This window comes from Apteryx rowi, unplaced genomic scaffold, assembly GCF_003343035.1.
Source record: "Apteryx rowi isolate R43461 unplaced genomic scaffold, aptRow1 scaffold_154, whole genome shotgun sequence".
Classification (NCBI taxonomy): Eukaryota; Metazoa; Chordata; class Aves; order Apterygiformes; family Apterygidae; genus Apteryx; species Apteryx rowi.
Genome location: NW_020447797.1, coordinates 1,078,668 through 1,099,410, shown reverse-complemented (window position 1 = coordinate 1,099,410; position 20,743 = coordinate 1,078,668). Strand labels below are relative to the sequence as shown.

General features: G+C 52.0%; 1 protein-coding gene across 1 annotated transcript in view; it reads left to right on the top strand.

The window, feature by feature from the left end:
- Nucleotides 1-13,935: 13,935 nt before the first annotated feature.
- The window catches only part of CRHR1 (corticotropin releasing hormone receptor 1), a 33,054-nt gene continuing 26,246 nt past the window's right edge, over nt 13,936-20,743 (top strand). Inside the window, exon 1 of the mRNA XM_026059241.1 lies at nt 13,936-13,983. Coding sequence (XP_025915026.1) covers nt 13,936-13,983 — 48 coding nt within the window. The remainder of the gene's footprint in view (nt 13,984-20,743) is intronic.

Below are 20,743 nucleotides of genomic sequence, written 5' to 3'. Positions count from 1 at the left end.
CCATGGGAGGAGGGTGGGAGAGCTTGAGACTTGTGATTGCTCCAGCCCTGGGGAATCACCTGGGGAGATGGTCTGAGCAAGTCAACAAGGGTGACTGTCCGTGCCTTGCACCCACCTGCCTGTCCCAGATCCAGTTCATTCCCTGTTAACCTCCAAAGCCTTTGGACCTCCAGGTTGTCCTGTGCCATTTTCAGGATAACCAAGCACACTAGTTTGCTGCAGACTCTGCCAGCCTGTTCCTCTTCCCTTCCTGCCACTCTTCTTGTGTGCAGAAGCTGCTCTGATGTCCTTCTCCCCCTGCCCCAGCCTTGTGCCCACTCCGGTTCAGGCCCCATGTCTCCCTCGGCAGCACCTTCCCTCCTTGTTCCTCCCCCACTGGGTCTCCTTCGGAGTCACTCATGCTGTTGATTAGTTTATTCCTTTCAAAGGTTCCCATCTGGCCACGGTCTGTTCTACCAGCCTCGCCAGTCTGTTGCTGTTGCTGCTTCCCTCCTTCCCAGCACCCTCCGTCACTCCTTCAGCCCCTCCCCCCTGCTCCCTTCCCGCATTCCCATTGCGACTCCTTTGCTCCACTCCCCTAGGAGCTAGACTTCATCAGCCRACGTCCACCTGGGCATGGCAGCGGGCTGCGGGGTCCCCCCACCCCTCTCCAACCTTCTGGCGAGGAATTTGCCTTGGTACTCCCAGGCCAGCAGCAGCTGCCCATGTTTGCTCTGACCAAACTGGGACGGCAAAGGGGAAACCGCTGGGAAACGGCAGATATCAAAGGCAGGAACTAAGGAAATACCAGGCAAGCTGAAGACCCCAAAAGCAAAATGTGATGGATTAAACAGACAAATGTGCCTCGTATTTCAGGACCTAGAAATCATGATGGACTTTGTCCTTACAACCCCAGAGGGAGAGGCTGCAATCCCGGGCTCAGCATTGAAATGTGGAGGTGCAGAGAGGCAAAGCAGGTCAAAGTTGCACAGAATGAGGACCCAAGTCAAAGCCTCACTGGTGGTGACCCAAGCGCTGGTGCAGCCTCCAYCATGACAGAGCACTTTGAGCACAGCCCCTGAAGTCCAGGATCTTCTCCCCTTCACTGGAAACCAACACTGACACCTCGTTCAAAGAGGCAGGGAGGAGACCTGGATTTGTTTTGYAGAGCATCTGGTGTAGTGGAGCACTGCGTGCAGCTGAAGACCTTGAACAGGGTTCAAAGGACACAGCTTTGGTTTTTGGACTTGGCACTTATTTCTGGGTGGCTTTGGGCAAGTCGCATCTCTCTGCGTTGCGCTTCCCCCACGGGTAAAATGAGGCTACTGATGCAGGCCTCCTTAGCAAAGCACTCCAAGATGTGTGGGCAGAAAAGAGCTACCAAGAGCAGAGTGTTTGGGAGTTGCAGTCCGGGATAACAGCAGCCACTGTGTTCCTGTGCATGAGCATGTGTGTCTGGGAGCAAACAGCACCCATCAGGCACAGCTCCAATCCTTGCTACGACACATTTGTAATTTTAATCTCTGCCCAGATCAAGCGGCACTGCTCTGCTTCCAGCACCTCTCCCTCCCTGCTCCTGTCAGTCTCCTGCAGGTCTCCATCTGATCCGAGGTGCGTGGATTAGCAATGCAGCTATGCAGCATGAGTCTTGCACTATTGCATGTGATTCCTCTTCACTCCGCAGGTCAACAGGATGCAAGTGCCTCCAAGAAGCAGCACTTTGACCTACATTGCTTTGCTGGAGAGCGGGATGTTACCCCTAATGTGCTGCCTATAATGCACACGTGTAAAATTGCTGGAAGGCAGGTGAGCACATGGGCAGGACACACACGCACACACACACACACACACACACACACACACCTGAGGAGGGACGGGATGCAGCCCGCTCCAGCCTTGGGTCAGCAGGTTAGCAGCATGACATAAATCACTGTGGCTCTCCCTGCCACTGTTCTGCTTTGTCCGCTGAGAGTGCAGGATGCATGTTCCCTATAGGTCCGCCACATGGCGTAATAAATGTGTGATCTCTGCCTGGAGGCAGTGACAGATCACCGACACATTTAGCTCTGACCTCCTTGCACGTGGCACTGCTCAAGATCAGCCACAGAGGAAGCCGTTTGGACATATATTGGCCAATTTTACCTTGCTAAGACATTTCTTTGGTCCTCATTACTGCATGTCTAAGGACACCAAGACCTTACAGCATCTTGCTGAGGCTGAACCAGGCTCCCATCTGCTCACAGAGTCTCAGCCTTTGCATATAGTTTAAAGTCAGGTTGTAGATACCTGTCTCCTCCATACACACCCCATGACACTACATTGCAGCCACGCAAGCCTCAGCTTTACCCTTCCACCATCAAGTTGGCCAAGTCCAAACCTGAACATATACCAGGGCATGAACACTGGAGGTGGTCAGCTAGCCTGAGCATGGCAGGGCTTACTGGCCAGCTTAAGCATAACTAGGGAGGGAAGGGCAAGCTCCGCAAAGGGGTTTAATGCCCAAGCTCTCACCAATTTGAAGGGCAGCGCAGTCCCTAAGGTAGTTGTATACCATGATCCCAGGCATCTCCTTCCCCTAGTCACTGGGAGAGTTTGAGAAATGCACAGGCTTGAATTTCTCTCTTTCCTTCTTAGCCTATTGCCTTCACCACCTTTGCATTCTATATGATGTCTTCATTTTTGCCATTTATCGTTTTGTTTCCAAAAGTAGTCCTCAAGCTGCTGGTGAGCCAAAAGATGCACTGAACGCTCCTTTAGCAGAACACATACAAATTTGAATTTCCATTGAAAAATAAAAACTAAATTGCCCAAAAAGCGGCTGGCCCTGCTTGAGGCTCTGAGTCCAACCACAGCACAGGTGAGGAAAGACATGTGCTGTTCCCTCAGCTCCTTGCCACCCTCAGGATTCCTTCCCTGCTTCTTCCTCTCTCTGTCTGCCACAGCTGTTTGGATTTTCCCCTAAATGATAGTTTTTACCAGACTCTCTGACACACAAGGCCATTATTCCGGAGGGAACACCAACAGCACGGATTTCTGCACAAATAGAAAACATCATGTACAAATGTTTCCTGTTCCCAGCCAGTGCTCCGTTTGAATTTGCAGCAGGCTTTGCAAAATGCCCGGGAGGCTGGGACAGCTTCTAGCGTGGCGGTTGTGGCTTCACGTGTCCTGAGGGGTTTTATAGCTACAAATCCTGCATCATCTTTAGTAAATCATGGCCTCTCTGTGCTGCACTTTTCTGCCTCAGAATTGGGGCTTGTAGTGGTCATAATTAGGGTTTGTAGTGGTCCTCACAACCCATCTCTCCTCTCTGTACTCAGCCCTTCTGTGGGATGTTTTGACCCCAGGACAGAGCTGGCAGAAGGGGACATAGGCTGCCCATTCCCCCCAGGATGGGCTCATCCAGCCTATTTGCACCATGTCCTTTGGGTCAGACACGTGGGAGTTGTCACTCTGAGCTGCCAGTGGAGCCCTGGGAAGCTCTTGAAGGGGAACCCACCTTTGCTCTGCCGATAAGGAAGCCCAGATGGATACAGCAATCGAGAGATGGTCATTCCCCTCCCAAGGGCACACAAAAACTTCAAGCACTGCTAAAATAAAGAGAAAGCTGCTTAAAGGCTTGGCAGGAGGGGATTTGGGCCCTGGGGCCACCTTCAGTGTGGTGCAAAGTGGGAGGCAGAGCAGCCCCTTGCTGAGGTCTGGAAAGGTATTTTGGGACGTGGGAAGGGATGTGTGGCCCTGCAGACACAGTCACCTAAAAAAGCACAGCTTCTCCCTGAGCAATGACACCAGGGARGGAGTGCATTTGTGGGTGCTGGCTTGCCTCAGCATGTGGATGGTTTGGGGTGGCTAGACAAGACGTTACTCTTGCATGTCCACTGCTGGAGCCAGGGCCCTGGCAGGATGGATCCTGACTCTGAACCAGCGCAGCTGCTTTCACATGCATGAGAAAAAGTCAGATGGAGTTTGGGGCTTCTCACCTTCAGCTCATGCCATCCTTGGGTGAGGGGTGAGGATCAGGCCTTACAGGCAAGCCTGGGGCAGGGGGCAGCTGGAGGGAGCAGGACAGGAAGCAGGACTCCTGCTAAGCGTGGTATCACCACCACACTCACCCTGACCCTGCTCTCTGCTCCCCAGAGCTAGGATATTTGGTTGGTCCCAGCAATCCACTGACCTCAGCAACTGCCTCCTTTGCTGCTGTTTGGAGGGTGCAAACCTCTGGGCCTGATCCTGAAGTCCTCTGGCTCCTCTTCCGAAACACCAGCAGCCCAGAGAGGTCTTTCAGCTCAGCCCTGTGATCATGGTCCATAGGAGCAAAATGATTCTGCAGAGGACACTCCACATCCCTCTGACCTGAGCCACTTTTACATGGGGAGGAAAGGAGACCTCTTGGCAAGCCCCCCACTTACTAAGTTGCAGAACATGTGACCAAGCCAAACCTCAGGAGAGAGGGCAGGTGATGTTAAGAGAGCTGATGCACTTCTAAACTGGGATTAGCTCTCAGAAAGATTAACCAGCGAAAGAAATCCAAAGAACAGAGGAGAACCATAAATGATGTTACTGGGGACTGGAGCCAGCAGGCTGAGCAGCCGCTGTGTTTACGATCTGGCTTGCTTCTCCCCCACCCTGCTCCCCTGCCTGCTGCTCTACGTCTAATTTTAGGTTAAAGGCCTTTTATCTGATGTCAAGCCTCCAGCATGCCCTAGGCACTCTATAAGAAGTGATTCTCCTCCCCATGGCTTTCCAAAGGGAAATATTCACGATGTTTTGAGGGAGGCAGAAGTGACAGCTTCCCATGAAGCATGCATAGCTCCTGAGTTCTGCTATTAGAAGTGCCTAGGAAAGATATCTCCTGGATTAGACTTTCCTGAAGTGCATTTCTGTGCCATGCTGTACCCTGATCTGGCATCCTCTGCTCCTTTGGCTTCAGGGCAGCTCCTCACCAGATGCGAAATGAGTCACCTCCACTGACTGGAAGGCCTCTGCTCCTGAGATAGCCTAAATTTCAAGGTGATTTATAAAAAAATATCCCCTTTGGGGTTCTTCCCTTTCTATATTTTGGACTTTTGGGTCACATTTTCTAGCCTTCGCTTCCAAGCATACTGTTATTTTATCCATTTAAATGGAAGGTGACCATTCCTGCACGTTCATGCGACTCCAAGAACTGGAGCCCAGATGAAGACACATATTGTGAGACTCCAGATGAACCTGAGCGGCTGGACAGTCCTCTGCCTAGAAAGCAAATTTAAACAATTCTCTCCCATGGGGGGAGAGTCATTGCAATGACATTCTCGGCAGTGGCAAAGCTTTCAAGGTGTGGAGTGCTTTCAAAGGCAGAAGCTCACTCAGCCTTAAAGGTGGCAAATTTCTTGCTGACATCATCTTGAAATACGGACTAAGCATTTGTCCCTGTGTGAGCTGGGGCCAGAGACAACTTTCCTCATTTCATCTTACATTCAGCCCTGCTCTGGCAGCACCCCAGTCCCAGCAGAAACCAGGAAGTTCCTGCTAAATACTTCAATTTCTAGACTGAAGAGAGATGAACATTCTGCCGACTGTTTGAATGCTCAGAGTACTTTGCAAAAGATAACCTGTGCGTCTTGCTGAGCTCGCCTTCCACCAGGAGGTAGCTTTGAGCACACCAGTATATTGAAGTGCCAAGCTGGAACCAAAACTTGCAAAATTACTTAATCTAGATGCTCATTAAAAAAAAAGAGACGCTCAAGTTAGTGGGAGCATGGAGACTTTAGCTTTTTTGAGTCATCCTGCGTAGCAACAAAACACCAAGTAGAAAAAGGCCCATGAGACCCATGTCTCTGCCCTGGAGTGGATGTGATTGCCTTGCTTTAAAGCAGACAAAGCTCCCAAGCCACAACTATGGACTGTCTGTATTTGGCAGACCTGACTGCAGCTTTCATCTGCTCGCAGGTAATAGCCCTGCCAACACACCTTATGCTGGCGCATGAACAAAGAGGCATCTCCAGCTGCTGCCCATTTTCTTTCTTTGCTCAAGATCTAAAACTGCAGTTATCCATACTGCTATCACGGCTGGTTTCTGAGTCGCTTCTCTGGATAATTGGCAAAACACAAGCAACAGGATTGATTGTAGAATCAAATTATATGTTGAGGCTGCTAGCTGCACTTCTCCCAGCCTTGCTTTGGGTACCAGCACCACGGCGGCTGTTATCCCAGCAGCAGGCGGGAAAGAGCAGCAAAAACGCTTAGAGAGTAATAATCTATAGTGGACACCTGCCAATGCATCCATGATTGTCTGGGCGTGGACTGGACCTCACGTTGCATGGTCTGGGGCTGGTCGTGGTGAATTGGGGAGATTCGATGTTTTTGCAGCCCAGCATCAGAGTAGATGGAGCCTGACCCAGACTGGATTTTTCGCTAGTGAGCAGCATTCCTGCCCTCTGGATGTCTAAAAGTGTGCATCCCCTGGTTGTCCAAGGTCAAAGATTACCCCTGCAGAAGCTTGGATGTGAAAGATGCATCTAGCTTCATATGCTGGCCCAGTCCTCTCCTCTCCTCTCCTCTTCCTTTTTTCCTTTTTCCTTTGCCTTTTCCTCTTCCTCTTTCTCTTCCTTTTCCTTTCTCTTCCCTTCTCTTGCTTTTGATTTTGTTTTTTCTTTTTCATCCGGAAAATGGAAATGCACTGCTCCAAAGGCAGCTCTGCCCTCTTATTAAGAAGTGCTCTGCAGAAGCAATTACTGCAGTTGCCACAGCAATGCTCTGCGTGCATAAAGGGAGGAGCAGGCTGCCACACACAAGTTTCCCATTCAGATATGATGCCCACCACAAAGACAGTCAAGAGCCCACGCCAAAGAGGGAACTGCATCCTCCTTCCAAACTTGAGCTGTTTCTGCTGATTAGCTTCGAGACTGCCTCCCTCTGTAATAAACCACAGTCCATTGGTTGATTCTCACTCAGCAGTTAATTAGTCTTAATGAAGGCAAACTCCTGGTTGAGCAATGGTAGAGTAAAGCGTGCATGAGAAACACAGTAGAGTCTGCCAAGTACCTTAATCTCTATGGAATGGAGCATTATAGGCTTATCAATCACCTCTTCTGAGGGACCAAGGGACTTTAATCTATAAAACGAGAGCAGACCAAAAGAAGTCCCCAATAAACAACTGGCCTTCCTCATAGTTCACCAACTGAAACAGTGAAGAATAAGTCCAAGCAACAGAGAAAAGCCTAGCAGTAATGGCTCATTTACTCCCTAGTACCGGAAACCACTCTGTGAAGCTGTAGAGGGGGCAGTCACTTAATAATCATGACAGCGACACCTTGATATAAGGCAGTAGTGTCAACAGAGCAGCTACAGAATCACAGCTAACACGTGCCTGGAGGAAAAGGTTTGGTAGAAAGAGGATGTTTCCTGTGCGTCCACATTATTTTATCACTTCAACTAGTCAACAAGCTAGCTTTCCCAGCACTTTCCTCAGTAGCCGTGTCATCTGCACACAGACCAGGGCTGGAGAACAAGAGAAGGTGAAAAGTTTTGGGAGTCATCAAGTATCAGAAGACTGCCAATGAAATTATTGTGAGGAAAAGATACACCAATATGCCCAATTACGCAAACAAACTGTGTGGACAGGACATAAAAAAGGACAACATTTTGCCAGACTTTTATTTGGCTGCCCATGCAAACTATTTCGTAACAGCACCATCCACAATAGCCATGGCTATTTTCCAAAAGGATTGATGGTCATTGGACTTAGAAAGATAGAGCATGGCTTTGGAAGACTTGGCCATTGCCTCAAGGTGTTCTGCATGATGGAGTCCATTATCACTGTTATCGAGTTGCATTACACTGAAGGCAGATGGAGATACGGGGCCACGTATCAGCCGTGAGCTTTGAACTGAGGCATCCCCATATTGAAGACTACTGGAAGAGCTCTTTTCAAGTGAGACTGAAAGTCTCCGTGTTGTGAAACGGCACGGTTGCTAGGCAGTAACAGCCGGCATCACCGCCAACTTGTCTACCCTTCTGGCTTCACAGATCTCTGAAGCGCTCTGGACTGAGTTGGCTGGCATCTTGGCACATCCCGGCCATTTAATGGGAGAAGGAAGGGGAAACCTTCAAAGAAATTCCACCAAATGCCTGTAAGGAAAAGCCATTGCAGGAAAGCCTAAGACCTGCCTAAGCAATTTCCCTTGATCCAAGTCCTTCTCATACCCTTCCCAGCAAGATCTAATGCTGCCTCCCAAGCCCATCTTCCCCTGAGGCCACTGGGTCATCTCGCCTCTGCTCCTCATGCTGCCACAGAGATCCCTTTTATAGAATTTTCCATTATGTTTGGATCTTTTTCTTATTTTTATTTTGCTGCTTTTTGCTCTCTGCATAGAGGCCCTGTGCGTCATTCCTTCTGGGTTTTATTTGATTGCCTTTTGGAGATGAAGAGATTAATATTTCATCAAATGTAAGGGGAATAAATAACCAGATTTGAAAGACATCCAGAATCTCTCCTCCCTTGACTGGCATTTAAGGGCCTGAATGTGGGGATGTGGGGGGGAAATTTTTGCCAAAAGCAATTTCTGAAGAAGTTTAAGTTGCAATTCTTACCATGATCTCTGCAGGACATTTCCATTGCCAATGACACAGCCATGCCCATGAGGTTGTGCTCATGGACAAAGGAAGGGTGTACCAAGCCACATTACTAGACATCAGTTGCAACCTTCAGGGAGATCTCATCAACAGCTGTGGAAGAGGAAGGGGACCTCAGGCAGGCAGACCAGGCAGAAGCCAGGGAGGGACAGACAGACGGCAGAGAGCAGCTTTTAATGTAGTTCATATGCAAGATCAATGCTTATGCATGAACTGCTTCCAACTGCACCTTCCCACCATGCTCCTCACAGCCAGTCATGCAGCATCACTTCTATCACTCCATTTCACTCCACACGTGCAAAGCTATGGACATGGTTCTTCACCTCTCCCCATGCCACTGGCACATGGTAGAGGCACTCATGTGTCCCTGCCTCACTGGAGCTACACCTGTCCACCATCCGTGCAACAGCACCACATAAATATGAGCTGGCCTAGTGATGGGCATAGCCTTGAGGGGCCTAGCAGGACAGCCCAAACATTCGCAAGCGAGGGATGCCATCAGGCACCTTCAGCAGAGAGGCAACCTGGGACGCCCAGTTCGGGACGCATCCTGACGCTGCTAATGGAGGACACAGCCATGAATGGGACAGCTTGAGGATAGCAGCGTAGTCCATCTCTCTTTTGCACTGTGCACTAAAGTAGAGCACTTTAGGCTGCTGGATTGATGGGATCAGTCTCCAGAGTAAATCTGGGGAGCTTTTCCCAATCACAGACTATGGGGTTTTGTTTGATGGGAAATGCCAATTAGGATGAAGAGAAACATTTGGCAGATTTGGGTTGACTTTTCTAAAGCATTCTGATTGGGGAAAATAATAATTATGACTATTATGATTAGTTTATCATTCTCTTTGAGGTTTAATTAGCTGTAAAACAAAAGCTTTTGTGTTTCTGTTCCATTCAAAATGACACTTCCTCCCAAAAGAAATTTTAAAAATATGATAGGCTATTTTAAGGCACTCAGAAATCGAATGAGATGTTTAGTTAGATCACAGATCTTTGTGGGTTTCCCAGCTTCCTTGAGCTTGCTTTTTTTTAATTTGCAGACACTGTTTGGGGGCTCAGTGTCCTTAGCCCCCTAACAACATGTCATAGTACTGGTCCAGCCACCCAAACTGGATCTGGATTTAGCCTTCATGAACTGGTAGGGAGCAACTCACACGCAGATTGGCTTCTCATGCATAAACATGCTAAACACGTGGTACCTGCCACTGCATCACCCAGAAGCTAGTGCCAATGTCTGACTTTTATCCAGAGCATTAAACTGGGATGTATGAACGTGTGACAAATCCCTGCTGGCTCAGAACAACATTCATGTATGATGCATGAGATGGGGATGAGCTCCTCTTCTTTGGCCTGCTCCTTGCTCCACCCGTCATGCCAGAGGGAATCACCTTCCCCTCTCCAGCCACCTGGGGGCTTTATCTCCTTGAAGCACTCAGCCTGGTCGGCAACTGAATGGGGGGTCATCTCCCCCCTTTGCCACTTCATCACCGTGGAGCACATTGTAGAAACCAAGCAACAGCGGCAAGGCCAAGGATGAAGGCTTCCACCAGCAAGCGTGTAAGAGCAGCCCTCCCAGGTCAGCTCACAGGTGGATCTAGTCCAGCACACTGTCATGGTCAGTAGCCAACTACAGATGTCCAGGGAAGAGCAAAGCAACAGTAATCCTTAGCGAGAGCTCCTTGGACTGCACTTCCAACTTCCAAGGACAGTGGCTGAGGGATGGGCTGAGCTAGAGGCAGCATGATAATACTTAACAGTTCTTGATGAATTATTCTACCACAATTCTGACCAGTGGCATTAGCACAAAATCCCTTGGAGTGAGGATAGGGAAGCACTGGACTAACTGGACTCTCCACCACTCTTGGTATCTCTAAAAACCAGTAGGCAGGCATCCATCACGGCTGGTCAAGGCAGAATACTTCCTGCCCTGGGAAAGAGGCTGGACTAGACAAATCCTCCAAGGCTCAGTACGAACACTGTTTGTCAGAGCTATCTGATCCACACCTACTACGAGTGGGGAAACTGAGGCACAGCCCCACATTGCTGATCTCAGCTGCGGTTTTCTGCAGCCAAGCGCACCAAGAAGTTATACACTAGACTTCCAACAGCCTGGCCTGTATGTCTTGGACTCTGAGAGTCCAGACAGGATATTTTTTTTTCAGACGTCATACTAGTAAGTAAAGCTCTGTGGCCCACACCGAGCAGTGCTAGAGCACCAGCCCCACGTGGGAATTCAGGACACGTGTGCTTGGCTCCTGCACATACAGGCAGTGGCCCCAGTTGCCTCCTCTTTGGCCGTGCCCCACGAGAGGGACACGCACAGCAACACGCTCTGGTTTTCTCCAGCCGCACTCAACACGGGGCGAAGGGATGGCTGCAGGGAGGAAGGGGACAACACTGGGAGCGCTGCTTGTGTAAGTCACATGCACAGTGCCAAAGAGCCAGCGTCCTGGAGCWGTTAGGAAACAGAAGTGTCAAACCATGTGCAGTTACATAAAGAAATAATAATATAGCAAAGGCAGATAAAGTCAGGCTAAATCACTGCTCTCCCTCCTTCCTGGATATCCGATATTTCTCTTTATTTTCCCCGTCCTTAATACCCTTCTCCCACGTTTGTCTCTCTGCAGCATGAAGGAATTTGAGATTAACCATGACGAATGGACTGATTTCCTTGTCTAGGGGAATGTTTTATTTTTCCTCCGCCACATCTGACAAGTTGCATTTTCCTAYAAATCCCCTCAATTAGGCCTTTAAAACAGCACTGCAGTCATTTYCCTGATATATGGGGAAGGAATTATCTTAACATCCCTGGCAACCACTTCCTTGACTAAAAATAGTTTGGGTGCACTTTTGTTTCCCTCCCGTCACCCTATGGTTTTGGCACCTGATAAGAGCATGGTCACCRAGTGCATCTTTCCCAGAGGATGAACTGCAAGGCCTGAGGAGAGGAAAAACTGATGATTTTGCCTCTTTTCTTACCACGACCAGCCTCGGCTCGCTCCTCTGCTGCTCGAGAGGGGCGTGGGAAAACGGGGTCAAAGCCTGCTTTGCCCAGAGGACTTGAACCCAGTCTCTTATCTGCTGTCCTTTCCAGGCTCTTCTGGGGTGAGGGAACTTTCTTGAGGCCTCTTTGTGAAACTTTTGCATTTTAATTTGGGCTAATTGAAGCTCAAGGTAATACAGAGGTGGCTCTGGAGTCTATCTCATCCTGTCAATTGTCAGAGAACTGGGATGTTAGAAGACCTAAGAAACAACGAGTTTAYTGAACTTACCAGAGCTTTACATATTCTCAAACTCCTTTGCCAAAGCAATGACACAGTTGATTAAATCCARCTAATGCTGGAAGATTTATGTCTGCATTGTTTATTCCTTTAATTACTGGGCCGGGAGAATTTACCCTTTGGGGCCTGGGATGAACCATCCACACAGGTCCTGGGTGCAACCCTGGGCTGGCTCCTTGTGCCCTGGTTTAGCCAGAGGCCAGCGATCCTGCGTACAGCCACGTCAGCTGGAAGTGCTTGGAAGAGAGCAGGATACGACCCTGGCCCCTGCGTGGTTTGGAGAGAGACACTTGCCACTGGCATGTCAGGCACTTAGATATGGGAAGGGGGAAATGTCTCTGGTCCCCACAGGAGCATCGCAACTGGAGGAGGCTGCTGAGAGGGAGGTGTCAGCGCCGAGGAGACATCTCCCGTCGTCCCTTTATTTTCCCAGGGACGCACCTCAACTCTAGTTATTTCCACAAGGAAAGGAAAAGCTGTAACTTGCTGACTGGCTCTTTTTCCTGCTGCTGAGTCACTGCAAGCAGGTAGAGTCCCGGCACCTTTCCCTGAGACTGGCACAGTGGCTGCGGCTTGCAGCAGCCCCCCGAGCCCCGGGCCGGATGCAGAAAGCGTGCCCCAAAACTCTGCCCCAACGCGGGGAGTGGGTTTCACCTGGTGCAGGGCATGCCCAGAGGCTGGGATATGGGGAAGCCTGTCCCGCGCTCACAGACGGGGGCCGGCACGTCCCAAGCACCGCTGGAGCCGGCAGGAGCATCTCACGGTTAGGGTGGAGGGGGAGAAATTAGTCGATACTCCGGGATCCTTGTGCTGACTCCCCTGCACAACTCCTTGCTGCTCTTCGCCCTCCCCAGGACACGTGTCCCCGCTGGACACATGTCACCCAAACCAGTGTCCTTCTCTCCGGGCAATTCAAGCCCTCCTGCTCCTGCTGCATTGCCTGTGCTCTGTCACTGCCCGTCCTGCTGGGGAAACCTCTCTCCACCCAGCCACCCTCCATCTCCTCTGTGACTCAGTTTCCCCTGTTATAGCCTGGTCTGCTTCCTCCAGCTCTGAAGCCAAGCCCAGGCGCTCCCAGATGACGCTTGCTCATGCTGCAGGCACAAGGATGGATGTGGGGGCGTAGGGGTAGGAGTAGCTCCTCTCTGCCGGGAGGCTGCAAGGCGCGGGGCTGCTGCAGCCCTGGAGGAGGCTGGCCAGGGYCAGCAGAGCAAGGGAAGGCAAAAAGGCACCAAGAGCCCCCGCTCCAYGGAGGTGCTCAAGTGAGAGGACATATCCTTCCCTTCCCTTCCCCCAGCCCCTCTGCCAGAGCCTTGAGCAAGAKCCAGGACTACATAAATCCTCCTGCAAATTGCAGGCAAAAAGCCCTTTGCACACACACAGGTGTCCACAGCCTCCGCAAAAGCGCTTGCAGCAGCAGCGAAGCGCCTGCCTTTGCGGAGGAATTGTCTCCCGCTGGAAAGCAGAGGGGCAGAGCCGGGAGACGTGGTCCAGGCTGGGCAGGGGCTTGCCCTCCCCACGCGGGGCCGCATCCCCGGCAAGGCAAGGCGAGGCAGGGCAGGGGGAGCGGAGGGGCTTCCCTGGGCAGCCGGGAAGTTTTGCTTGCAAAAGGTGCCGAGCGAGGGGATGGCGAGAGGGAAAGAGTTGCAAGGCACCGGGGCTGTGGAGGAAGGAAAAGGGGAGGAGGAAGCGGCGGAGGAGGAGGGAAAGACGGGGGGAGTGGGAGGATGGCAAGGAGAGATGTAACCCATCGCCAGCCGAGCAGGGGAGCTGGAAGGTGGGAAGCCCGGACGACCGGCTCGGAGCAAGATTATAAAAGGCAGGAGCAGGTTGCTGAGCAAAGGGGAGGGAGGGCGAAAGGCACCTGCTTCCGTCCGCGCAGCCCAGCCGGGACTCGGGCCGGCGGGAGCCGCGGTGCCAGGAGCCGGGGTCCGTGTTGGTGACAAGCTCGTTTGCACAAAGCCCAGAGGATTTTACCCCAGACGGCATAAGGAGCCCAGCAGAAGTGGGGACCGCTGCCAAACATGCCTGCGAGAGCTGGGCATAGTGGGAGTTAAGGATGGTGCCCAGCATATGTCCTACCCTCCTCCTCTTCCTCCTCCTGCAGGTAAGATGCTCGCAAGCCCTCTTCTCCTCGATGGGCTCTCCTGCCTCCCTCCCCATCACCCCTTCACCTCCTGAACCATCGGGTTTCTCCTGAGTGACTTTTTCATTGCTTTGAATGAAGGGAAAAGTAAAATGAGAAAACCCGTCGCCAAGAGCCCCCAGGAGAATTCCTCCAGTCAAGGCGCGGGGTCTTGGCAAGTTCCTCGTGCCCAAAAAATCGGGAGGCTGGCGTTGGTGAAAGGGTCAGTCCAAGGTGCAGGGGGGGGGGCTTCCAGCCTGGAAGCAGGTGGTGAGGGATGGGGCAGGTCCTCGGCCAGCTTCTGCCCTGGCGGTGGCCAGGAGAGCCCAGCTCAGGGCTGGCGGCTGGGCATGCCGGAGGAGCCGGGGCAAGCAGCCCTGCAGAGCAGCCCAGCTCTGCCTTGCACCTCCCAGTGTCACCGGCTGCCACCAGTTTCCCTTATGGTGCTGGGAGGGGGCGGGGGGTGGCTGCTCCGGGGGTGTGATGGACAGGGACGGCACAAATGCATAGCCTAATTCTATCCCCTCGGTTGTTTTCCTAAAGAAACTGCTCCTTTTTCCCTTACCAAGCGCAAGACTTTCCTCTTTAAATTGTTCACTAAGGAAATGTAGCCACAGCTAATTTTGCAGCTCTGCACAAAATGCAAATGCTTCGTCAGAAACAATATTTCTCCTCCCCAAGGGCTCATCGAGAAAGCAAATGTTCCCAACCCAAAGAATGTTTAAATCCCAGACCCTGGGGGAACGACAAGAAAAAAAAAAAAGGTTTTCAGTGAAAACCTGAGCATTATATTAACAAAACTGGATATGCAGTTACCCAAAACAATCAGCTTTTTTGCTTAAACMTCTGTGTCAAGAGGGTAAAAAAGAATTTGCCTGGCTCTCTGCAAAACGCTGTCTCAACGGCACAGTTGCAACTGCAGAGTCGGAACGGCAGAAGAAGCGGCGGGTCAGCCCTCCCGCCTTGGCACAGTTGCAGTTTGTATCCCRTGGGCTGCTTTCAGAGCCGTGCACCCCCCGGCAGCAAGACCAGGGAGAAGGTTTTTAGCTCCGCATTCGGAATAGGAAAGTTCTCACCTAAGTGAGGCGAAGAGCTAATACGTGCCAGCCAAGCCTGCTGCCAAGTTGGTGTTGCTTTTAAAAGCTCCTCTTCCGAACAGCCTGCTTTCTTCTTTAACTGCACGGCCCTAATTCTGTTTTATGGGAGCTCTTTTGCGGTCGTGTTCCCCGGTGCAGGTTTTGTTTGGCTCTGATGGTGAGGGAGAGCAGGACCTTTTCTCCCCAGGCCTGTTCCCACGYGTGGGGACAACGTTGGCAAAGCCACAAACCCCGTGCAAGAGGGGCAGGGTCTGCAGCGGGCACTCTTGGTCTGACCACCAAGAGCGTTTAGTCCTGCGAGAGGCCCCAGCCATCCCCGGCCGTGGGGAAACAGGGCTCCCGATGATAGCGCCGGTGGTCCTCAACACCCGCCCCGGCGGACCGGAGACTCCCCAGCCACGTTGGCCAGCCCCCAAAAGAAACACCCAAGCTAAAAAGCATCCCGGCGCAATCTGTTTTGCCTGAGAAATATATGCATTCAAAATTCAGCTCCTCTTTTGGCACAGTCCAAACCCCTCCAAGCCCCAGTGCCGTGATTTTTCCGATGTGGCCGTCACGGGGGTCCTTGCACGGGCTCTGGGAGCGCAGCCCCACCCGTGTGCAAGGCCAAGCCGCTCCTAGCAGCCGCACGGGCTAAAAGCGACCACGAAACTACAGCCTGAAGTGAGCGTGTCCCTGCAGCCCCGCAGCCCCAAACCGGTGTCCAGCCAGGCAGCGCAGAGACCTGCAGCAATCCGGCGCCGAGAGCGAGCGCAGCGGCGGCTGATCTCTCCTGCTTCGGCAGGTTTTGCAGCCTGCAGATCTCCGGGCTGGCACGACGAAGGTGTTTCCGATGCACCTGGCTGTYGGCTCCAGCTTAGCGTAGGTTCGTCCCCGTTGCCTTGCCAGGTAGACATCCCCTGGGGGGACGGACAGACAGGCAAAGAGACAGGCAGCCAAATATGCTGCAAAATGCTCTTTTTGCGCCCTACAAGTCATTTAAACAAATTAAAGAAAAAGAAACAGCTCACCTGCAGTTTTGCCAGGGACTGATGACATTTCTGGGGCTGATAAAACCATTTGGAAAAGCCCTATTATTTTATGAAAATGAGTTTGATGGGGGGGGTGGGGGGGGATTCCCCTCTCCCTCACCCCCCTCCACATCTCATCAGCTCCAGCAACAGTAAATGAAACTGGGCCACCACCCCTTCGCTGCTCAAATCTCTGCAGGAGACACGGAGCCTGCAGCAGCAGGGCATGCTGATCCTGGGGATCTCTTCCAGTCCCGGGTTTCCTTAAAAGCCCGAGTTAATTCTGGGTGTATGAAATCACCCCCGTGATTTCACATCTCCAGCGAAGAAGTGAATGGCAATGGCACAATCTGTTCCCAGAATAGCTGCTGTATCGCCATAGGATGAATGTATAGAAATACAATGAGCCTCGCCTGCGGAGACCGTTCGGCTCCATCCTGAAATACAGCCCTGCTCCCCGGAAATTCGGCACAGAGCCTGCTGCAGCTCCGGCCCAGAAGCCTGTCGTGAGTGATGAGCTCAAGATGAGGTCTGAGTCCCTCACCAACCCCAGGCTGCAGGATTTAGGGAGGCTGGATCTCACTCTGCCTTTGCTGGCTGGGGTTAGAGAACAGTTTTCAGGCTCGAAAGAAAGGAAAAGTCATTAGCAGAGGGTCCCTGAACAAACTTAGCCCAGAAGCCATTCCCCAACACTTGAAAGCTGTCAGTTAGGAGAAGATGGCTCTTCCTGAAGACAGGATAACACGCCTAGAGGCCCATCTGTTGTTTTTTTTTCCCCCAACTGTATGTTGAGCTAATAAAAGAGACCCTCCTTCGCTGTAGACAGTGCCCTGCTTTATCAGTGAGTCACTCAACAAGAAGCAGAACAACAAGATTCAGAAATCAGTGGGCAAAGGCTTTTGGCCTGTCTTTTGCAGAGCACAGTGCCTCTTCCACCCTGAAATCCTGTACTATTTGCCCAGAACATGCAACGGCAAACACAGCCAACGCTTTAGCGTGGCCCAGGTTTCCTTAGCTATGTGTGCAGATAAACTGGAGGAAAATTATAGGTGAATTAACCCAGAGTATGAGCCTATAAAAGGTGATAGTTGAGGGAGGGTGCAGCCAAGAACGGGACCTTGGGAGGTGGCTGAAAAAAACAAGTCTTCAGCCCCAAAAATGTAAATGTCTGTGAATGCACACAGTTCCCCGCATTTATGGTCTTCAGGAGAGTTTAATACAACCTTAGAAAAAATGGTCCTTCCCTTATGACTGCGTCTATCACTCTACCTCTTCTTTAGTGGCCCTCGCTCTGGCAAATCCAGATTCCATAGGATTTGCTTTGATTCAGGCAGTATCCCCTTCCCCACCTTGTTTGTGGCTTTCGTTTCCAATATCCTAATGCCATTCTTCTTTTTTTAGCTGTCCCTGAAAATCCAGGCCCCCTTTGATACATAAAGGAAGCGAGAATTATTTACAGTAAGCAAGAGAGACCAGAGCTTAATCCAGGGAAACTTTTAATTGCCCATAAATCAGGTTTTACAGGGCATTCATTTAGCTATGATTGATATTCTTTTGTCTGGTTCTGCATCCAGCAGGCTCATCATTTAAAAGGGAGAGACTCCAAACAGAATAAATACTCAGAGCAAATATGCTGTCTACACAATGACAAGGGCTGGCCCTCTAATACGGGTAAACTCATAAATCCACAGATTTTAATGCCAGATGGAGTTGTTATCACTGTCTGCTCTGCCCCCCTGAGTCACATCAGCCACAGAATATCACCCCGTGATTCTTGCATTGAGCCTTGATCTCCCGCCTGTGCTTCGTCTTGGTGCTGGTAGGGCTTTTGACACGGCTTCGTGCAAAATGCGCCTGAGCAACTGAAGGGATGACGAGGTGCTTTAAATTAACTGAGGGTCTTGGAGAAGGCTTGAACTCAGGGGACCACAAAGCAAGTCACTGTCCAGGCTAAGGCAAGGGGGTTGTAGAGGGGGGTCTTTTCTGGGCTGGATGCTCCTTAGTATTTTCATTAGTTGCTCAGACTGGGGAGGGGACTTTTCAAAGCTATGAAAGCTGTCAAGGTGGAGGCAGTGAGAAGCTCACCAGCTGAAGAAGACAGCCTGGAAGTCAGTGGAGACGAGGGCAAAGGGATACCCCGGAGCAGGGGAAAGGCAGGGAACAGGGCTGGGCAGCAGTACCAGAGCAAGTGGTTAGAGTCAGTCGCAAATGATGTGCAGTTGGGCACGGTGGAAATGGGGCATGCTGGAATAGTTGAGTGAAGGTGCTTGATTCCAACCACATTGGAGGGGCCAGCTCTTTTGGTGAAGCTTCACAAGGCCACCTCCAGCTGCAGGCTGCGATGTGTCACCTAGCCGTGCTGATCTGTGTCCTCCCTTGCTACGCTGCTGCTGTTGCTCTGCCGTCTGAGGTTTGCATCTAGCTCCTTTAAAGCTCACTGTGTTTAACACCCAAAGTCTGGCAACTTTTCCTGCAGGCTCGTGGCCAAGTGTGGGCTCAGTCCCAGCTACATGCCCCGGGGGGATCCTCAGTCCTGGTGAGGAAGAAGGGATGGGGCAGACTGACTCTGTACTCAGCCCTCCACCTTCCCATATGTCATTACTGTCCCARGAGGTCTTTCTTCCTCCACAAGTACTTTTGTACAAGTGTGAAGCAATGTCACRGGGTGGCAGCAAGCCCAGCTGGGCCAGGGAACAGGACCAAGCGGTGAGAAAGGTCCCCACAGCAAGGACGGCTCCACGGTGGCTTGGTGCTGCCTCCTCTGAGCCTTGGGCAATCACGGACACATGTCCTCAGGAACAGCAGGGAAAAGGCATCAGCAGGGYAGAGCCATTCGAAACCAGGCCTCCAACGTTTCCAGCTTCTCACTCTTTTCCTGCAGATCGGAGGAATCTGACCAGGAGAAGAGAACATAAAAAGAGCCATACTGTGGCAGAGCAAGGGTCCTTCTCGGCTGGGCGCCTCTCTCCAGCAGCGGTACAAGCAGACAGCTGGGGAGGAGGAAGGGCAGCGCAGAGCGTATGGCAGCCCCTCTTCCAACTGTCTCCATCCCAAGGGATTTCCTAAAATGTCTGAGCCGCTGTAGCTGGTTTCCGCTGCTCRCCAAAGGGTGTCCTGAGCCCCTGCCCTAGGCTGTGACCAGTGCGATACAAATTCAGAAGTCAGTCACGGGAATGGACCAAAATCACTGCGTAAAAGGGACCAAGGACCTGGCAGTTCCCGCGTACGGCTTCCCGCAGCGCGGAGACGCAGCTGAGCTTTCTCTGGCCCTTCCCTCTCCCTCCTGCCCCCTCCAAGGGGGCTCAGCGCCCCCAGCCATCAGCACAGCTGATCCCTCGATCCCGCCGACCTCTCCGGCTTTGTTCGAAGCCGCTGGATCGCGCTGCTTAACCCAGCTAATCACTCTGCTCTCCAGTTACGGCTGTCGGCAGTGGAAAACCCAAGCCCCATCTTAGATCGTTAATTAGGCTACGAGCCATCTATCTCGCTGCTCAGAGCTGTCAGCCCTTCCTGCCACGGAAATTGCATCTTGTTCGAGGCAATAAAATACCAAAGGGGGGGGGGGCCAAGCCTGTCTCTGGAGAGTATGGGAAGGGGGGGTTGATGTCTGCTTCAGAGGGTAATTAATTAATTAATATCTGTGCATTGCTTTGGAGAGGGAAAGTACTGCGGGGGAACGTTAATTGCTAATTGTTATTAATTGAACCGTGCTGCTGGGTCAGTGGCAGGTCAGAGAGACTGACACTGTGTGTGCGCATCAGCTTGCYGCTCACACTCGTGGTAGCAGCCCTGTCTCGGTGCCTGCAAGACCCTGAGCCTCGTCGTGCCGAYGAGCGCTGACACCGCGTCGGCCCCCCGCGTTCTTCTCCCGGGTGAGGGCACCAGCCGCCCCTTTCCCCTCCCGTCTCGCTCTCGACAAAGCACGAGGCAGAGGAAAGGTTTACGAGAAACCACGCGGTTCACGGCATCCCGTCGGGGCACCGCAGGCTGGACAAGCGGTGGCCAGGGTGGGACGGGACCGACCCGCCTCGCGTGCCGCAGGGAAGGGAGCCGGTGCACCGTGCTCCGAGCGAGGAGCTGTGATTGCCCCGGCAGCTCCCCGAGCTCGGGGTGCAGGCGCTGATGGAAGCGGGAGACCAGGGGTGCGCTGACATGCTCGCCCTGCAACGGCGCGTTACGCTGGCACCCAATGGGGCCACGAGCAGCCCTTGTGCTAAGCAGGYGAGAGTCCTCCACTGCAACACACCAGGCTTTGGGCTCTAAATCTAAATGTCCAGAGACGCTGGAGAACTTGGTCTAATCTCAGCTCCATTCCTCACCCCCCCCGAGTGACCTTAGGAAAGAGGCATTCAGTGCCTCAGTTTCCCTTCTGGGACAATCTTGATGTGGTGGATGGTGGGATACTGACTGCAGTTGGCATTTGCCACGTGTGGGATGCAGAAAATATTGGAGCAGAATCACATTTTGGTTTCTCGGTAGTGCAATGATCACTCGGGGGGGCTGATCCTGCTGGAGAAAAAGCTGAAGGAAGACATGTGCTGCTTGGGGAGTTAAAGATCTAGGAGGTCCAAGGTGAACACAGCGTCATCAGGTCCTGCTGCAATGCCCCCATCTGGCAGTGGAAAACAGAGATGT